Source organism: Coloeus monedula (assembly GCF_965178545.1).
Source record: "Coloeus monedula genome assembly, chromosome: 10".
Taxonomy (NCBI): Eukaryota; Metazoa; Chordata; class Aves; order Passeriformes; family Corvidae; genus Coloeus; species Coloeus monedula.
In genome coordinates this window covers 5,079,609-5,085,608 of record NC_138790.1, presented here as the reverse complement: position 1 = coordinate 5,085,608, position 6,000 = coordinate 5,079,609, and the positions used below count along the sequence as shown (strand labels likewise).

Genomic DNA, 6,000 nt, shown 5'->3' with positions numbered 1-6,000 from the left:
CCCGCCGCGGGAGCAGCCCCGCAGCCCGCCCCGCGCCCCGCCCCGCTCCGCCGCGCTCCGCCCGGCCCGGCGGCGCCGCAGCCGGCAGCATCGCGGCGGGACTGCCCGGGGATGCAGCCGCGCTAAGAACAAAAGCCCTCTGCGCGCTCACGCTCCGGGGCTTTGAAGCGGCGCGGCCGAACTTGGATCTCTGCCCCCTCTCCCGAGCCACGGCGGCGTCCGGGGCTGAACTCGCCGGCGTCTTCCCCGCACGCCGCGGGCAGTCGGGGCTCTCCCGCCCGCCGCCCTCGCCCGCCCGTCCCGCCGGGGCTGCCCGCGGAGGGGGCCGCACCCCGCGCCCCCCCGGCCGCCTCCGCGCCGCGGGACCTTGGCTTTGCCCTTCGCGCGGCAGGTGGCGGGGCCAGCGGAGAAGGATGCGTGTCTTCCCGTGGGGATTTTGGCTGCTGTGTGTCGCCTCCGCCCCGGCTCGCGGTGACAGCGGCAGCAAGGCGAGGAGCTGCGCCGAGGTCCGGCAGCTGTATGGAGCCAAGGGCTTCAGCCTCAGCGGCGTGCCCCAGGCCGAGATCTCCGGTGAGTCCTGCGGGGGGCCGAGGGCGCGGTGCCGCGGCCGGGGCAGCCCCGGAGCCGCTGCTATCCCGGGGATGCCTGGGCACGGCTCCGGGAGCCGCGGGGCGGGGGAGCGCTCGCTGCCCCACGCTGGAGTTTGTCTCGGGTCGTGGGTGGCGAAAAGTCGGACCTGAGAGGTTTCCCTGAGGGCCGGGCTCCCCTCGCCCCTCTCGACACCGGTGGTAGCATTGCCCGGGCTGGAAGGGGTCTCTCCCCGGCAGTGGCGATGCGAACGGAGCTGTGTGAGTGGGGGTGGTCGCACCAAGTGTTCAGTGGTGGTTCTTTCTTTTTTCTCATTGTCTCGTTGCTTCTGTTTCGAGTACAGCTGAAGCGGGTTTCAGGGTTTTGGTTCAGAAATCAAAAATAATCAGCCTGTAATGGGTTTTGGTGTCGGAACTGGAAAATGCCACAAGGTTATGAGAGAGGAATTGATTTATTTAAATCTTTTTCTGGATGGGAAACAAATGTGTAAATGGTATTTGCCACTTACTAAAAATGAAGCAGGAGTAAAATGACCGTGTCAAACGTGAAGTGCAGAGGAAACCTGTGCAACCTACATTAGAGTGTGTCCTCTTGCCTCCATTCTGGCTTTGGATAAATATTGGTTGATTTCCTCCTCTTTGTAGAAACAACTGAAATAACAAAGAATATTCAAGGTCTAGTTCGTGTTGGGTTTGGGTTTGGTTTTGGTTTTTTTCTCTGAAGGTCTGGGGAAAATATGCTGATGTATGGTCAGGTTTTTTTAAATTCTCGTCTAAGTTTTGATACACTAACTTGTGACCCGTATCTGAGAGCCTTCTCCACACTTGTGGGAGCTTCCTCCTTCAGACAAAGCATAAAACATGCAGGCGTACGTGCCAGAGCCAACCTACAGGGACACCCCAGTAAAACTGCAGTTTGTAGTGCACATCTGAGCTACAGAATGCCTTATGTTGAATATTTCATCAGGTATTTTTTCAGAGAAACCAATTTATTGTCTGACCTATGAATGGAGAAGGCTGAACCATGTACATCCCTCATAAATGTGAACAAATTAATACTTTCTTTGTCAAGTTACAACTGAGAATAAATTTCCAAAGTAAAACGAGCAGTCCTCAAACAGTGGGGAGTTTCAGAATCATTTGAACATCACTATTAATAGAACAGTAATTCAGTTGAGCAAGAAAGTGGCTTTTTATAAATTTGCATCTAATTATTGCAGATGTGAATATATTAGCAGTCGTGTTTCAAGTGGAAAGTTCTTGGAAGGCTAAATGTTTACAAACACTCGTGAAGGTGGCTCCGGCATTGTACACAGGGATAGTACTACAGGGCAGTCGCGAGGCTCGCAGCAGCTGTGGCTGCAAGTATCGCATATCGCAGGTTAGCAGCAAGTAAAACGTCTTGTACCTGCAAATTGTTGAGGTTCCAAAAGTGTCAGGACACAGATTTCCAGGATCCAGGAGTTCTGTTTCCTGCTGTTTGTTGGTATGAGCACATACGCTGGCAGTCTCAAGCCACAGTAGTTATAATTGTAGTATCAAACCAGGCATCTCTGGCTGTTACTGTAGACAGGGAAACTCTGTAGATAAATGCTATGAAAACTTGAGGAATCCACATGGAAAGTAATATGAAGAAGTGCTTGGAGGAAGAATGTTCCACATATAAACCTGCTGCTGATACCATTAGCCTGGTGTTTAAAACAGCTAACAGACTTGATGATTTTCATTAGTTATTATCGTGTGTATCTCCTGACTAATACATGTTCTGGAACGTGTTTTTGTGTTGCTGTAGTACTTGCCTTGAGTACTTGCTCAACATCAGTGAGCGCAGATAGAACCTTAGAAATGTCCTATACAGCATTGTATCCTCTGTGCTTTTTAGCAGCTGTGCAGGTTTTTGCAAAGGTTGGTGCCAGTTCTGCTGTCTTCAAGAAGAGTCTCAAGACCCTCCTTGCAGTATCCCCACAAGTACCAAGTACGGGATCACGCAGTTTATAATTCCATATTTGGTCCAAGTGTTTGTTGCTTCAGGCTGGTTTCAGTGGCACCAGTTCAGCTTGCTGACCATGGGGGTTGTCATGTGCATGGAGCCTTGTCAGGTTACACCCACTGACACCTGTGAATGCATCCACGGGCACACAGCTGAGGAGGGGTAGGTGTCTTCTGCCGTGTCTCAAGTGAAAGGAGAGGAAATGGTCTTAGGTTGTGCCAGGGCAAGTTCAGATCAGATATTAGAAAAAAATTTTTAACTGAAGGAGTAGCCATGCATTAGGATGAGTTGTCCGGGGAGGTGGTGGAGTCACTCAGGGATGTGGGTAAGGGGTTGGTTATGGTGGTGCTGGGTTGACAGTTGGACTAGATGATACTGAAGGTTTCTTCCAACTTTGGTGATTTTGTGGCTGGACAACTTTTGGCTAAGTTAAGAGATGTTGATGAAGTGGGTTCAATGTTGTCTCCAGTTGGACCTGTGCTGAGATTTCCTGATGGTGGTCTTCTCCATGTTTTAAGAACTACCCCATGAACCATGTTTTTATTTTATTTTTGAGCTGTCTGGAGATAAAAGCCCTTCACTTTGTTCCTCTCCAAGGAGATCTTGCTGTTCCTTCTCTCCATTGCTTGCCCTAAAGCAAAGGGGAACATTAATTTCTTAGCCCAATGGCCTTGTCCCCAAAGTGGTGCTGCCGTGCTCGGCTGACCTTGCTCTTGTCTGCTTTGACCTGGCTCCAGGCACTGCTTGGTGTGTGGATGTCACAGCAGGCCAGCCCCAGGAGCCAAACCACACACTGCCTGCACCCCCAGAGCTGCACTGCAAAAGGAGTTCAGCGAGCTCCCAGGATGCAGGCTCTGACTCAGACTGAGATTGGCTGTGTTTGTGTTGGGTTTAGAACACTTACTGCACGCTTTACACCTTCTAATCTGTATTCTTAGTTATCATTTAAGAGGATTATGAATAATCTAGCGTCTCCGCAGCTCACCAGAAGGTAGCCCCTGCTTGTGGGCATATGGATCAGTTGGAGAAGCAGTCACACAGTTATTACCTGGCTAATAGATAAGCATCTGATGCAGGGATAGACTCTTGGCTTACCAGATTTCTCATGAACCACCTAGACAGGGTTTCCTGGTTTTTTGCTAATGTTGTACAATGCCTTTAACATGTCTAAGCACTTTGAATGTGTCAGGTGCTGTTATTAAGTGTGTTTAGGGAATACACAAGGTGTTATATCTCAGTACTTTGAAGTCAATGGCAAAATTCCCAAACATGAAAGCAGTGTCTGCTCATGTTAGCAATCCTGACAGACAGCCATGCACCCGGAGTCTTGGGTGACGATCTGCCTGCAAGAGAGTTTCTAAAGCTGGGGGAAAAGCCCCCTACTCCTTGAGTTTGGGAAAGTTACACCACTTGCTCTCGTAAGATGGTAAGATGTACTACTAACTTGATCACAGTTTTCCTGCATGTTGGAGAGCGTCCCCACTCTCCATCTGGATGACCCACAGCCCCTTTCTCTGATTGCTACAAAATATGGGAAATCAGTTGGAGAACTTCCAGGTTTTCTGCTTCCTCTCACGTCTTCTGGAGGTAGGAGGACTCTGTTTTTACTGTCTCACGTTCTTGCTGCCCAGACACCATCACCCCACTGCAGGTCCCCTGCTCTGGTGACTGAAGGGGAGACATACCCTGCTCTAGGGGTGCTTCTTAGTGCCTGTGTTAAGGGCTGGTCTTAGGCTCACAGTGTGGCTTGTGATGGAAGAGAGTGAGCCTACGCCACAAAATATCGCACTGTGGGGGATATCCAGCTTTCTCTGACTTAAGGGAGTGTCTCGGGGTTACTTATGTTGGATGGGTGACTGCTCCCCAGAATCTTGAGCAGAGGTAGTTCCCTCATGGACTGGAGAAGACCTGAGGGTTGTGATTTGATGTGGATGTGCTTGGGCCTTGCTCTGTGTTTGGTTCGGACTTCTGCTTTGGTTTGTTTATTCCTGAGATTAATCCTTCCTAGATGTGGCTCGCTGCTAGGTTGAGCTTGTTGACATGGGCAGTGGGGGCAAGGCAGCTAAAGAAGAGGAGGGTACAGCAAAAAGCCAGCTGGACTTTGCCAGGCTGCCCATCCAGTCACACATCGCGCGCAGATCCTTCCCTGGCTCCCCAGCTGAAAGGAGTTACAACAATTTTTTTAACCTTTTAGGCTGTATAATTAGGTTTTATGATGAAAACATTGTCAAGTGTATGTGTTTGAGCCCTTTAGAGAAGTGTTATCTAAGTAGAGAACAGGTCTGGCAACCGGCTGGGACTTGATCAGGCTCTTGGAAGGGGGTAATGGAACCCATCTTGGAGGGTGTTTCAGCTGCTGGCACTTCCAAAGTGGGACAAACCTACGTCTGTGCTTTGAAACGTAAAATCTGGGGCTCCTCCAATCCCAAGGAAAGATCTTCACCCATGATTAAAAGGGGCACTCTATTGATCCAGTGCTTTTTGAGGTGGTCATTGTATTTGGGTTGTAGTTCGTGAGGGCAGAGGGATTTCTCAAGATTAGCTCCACGGAGGACTCCCAGATGCAACAGGATCCCGTGAATGAACTGGATTTGTTCGGGGCGGATCAGAATGGCCTTTGTATCCTGCTGGGTTTAGAGTGCTGTTTCTGACGAGGCAAAACACAGGGAGCTGTGCCTTTTCCTCCCTCTGGCAAGTGTTTTGGTGGGAATGTCGGGGGCGGCCGTGCCTGAGCGGTGCGTCTCCGTTTGTGCTGGGCCCGAAGCCCCGGGCAGGGTGCGCGCTGGGCGCTGCGGTGCCGGTGCGCGGCCGCTCCATGTGCGCGCCCGGGCGCCCGTGGAAACGGGATCCATGGAGAAACGGGGCGCCCTCTAGCGGCCTTCCCGGGCCCGGGGAGCTTCCTGCCGGCGTCGGGAGAGTTGTGGGGTGCTGGCGTTATTTTTAAGAGAATCTGCTTTTCTGTCACCGTGATATGGATGACTAAGCTCTCACCACATAATTATCCTTATCAGCTGTGTCTGAAAAAAAAACCTATTTCAACAGCTGCTTTTGTTGGTGAAGCAAAAGCCTGCTGTTTCTTTTTCCAAAAAATTTGCACGGATGTATAGCTGGAGACACCCACCAGCACCACTGTGTGAAACTGCAGAGCTCACCTCATGTCTCCTTTTCCTGTTCCCGCCCTGCAAGTGCCCTGGTTTATTTAAGAACACATGTCAGTCAATGTCTGGGTTCTCTGGATGGGTTTAATAGGATATGTGTGGTTTTTGGCAGTGATTGTAAAACAGTTGGTTTAATGTACTATTGCTTTCAGTACAATTGTCTCACATGGAGGGGACCAGATAGATATATTCCTCTGGGTGATTTCAGTAATTAAGCGTGCTTTGACTTAGCCAAAGGCAGGGTGGGAGCTGGTAACTTTGTTAT

At 50.6% G+C, this 6,000-nt stretch overlaps 1 protein-coding gene across 1 annotated transcript in view; it reads left to right on the top strand.

The window, feature by feature from the left end:
• Nucleotides 1-413: 413 nt before the first annotated feature.
• GPC1 (glypican 1) overlaps nt 414-6,000 on the top strand; it is a gene marked incomplete at both ends in the record, with an annotated part of 194,936 nt that continues 189,349 nt past the window's right edge. The window contains one exon of the mRNA XM_082287701.1: nt 414-570. Within this exon, the coding sequence (XP_082143827.1) occupies nt 414-570 (157 nt within the window). The remainder of the gene's footprint in view (nt 571-6,000) is intronic.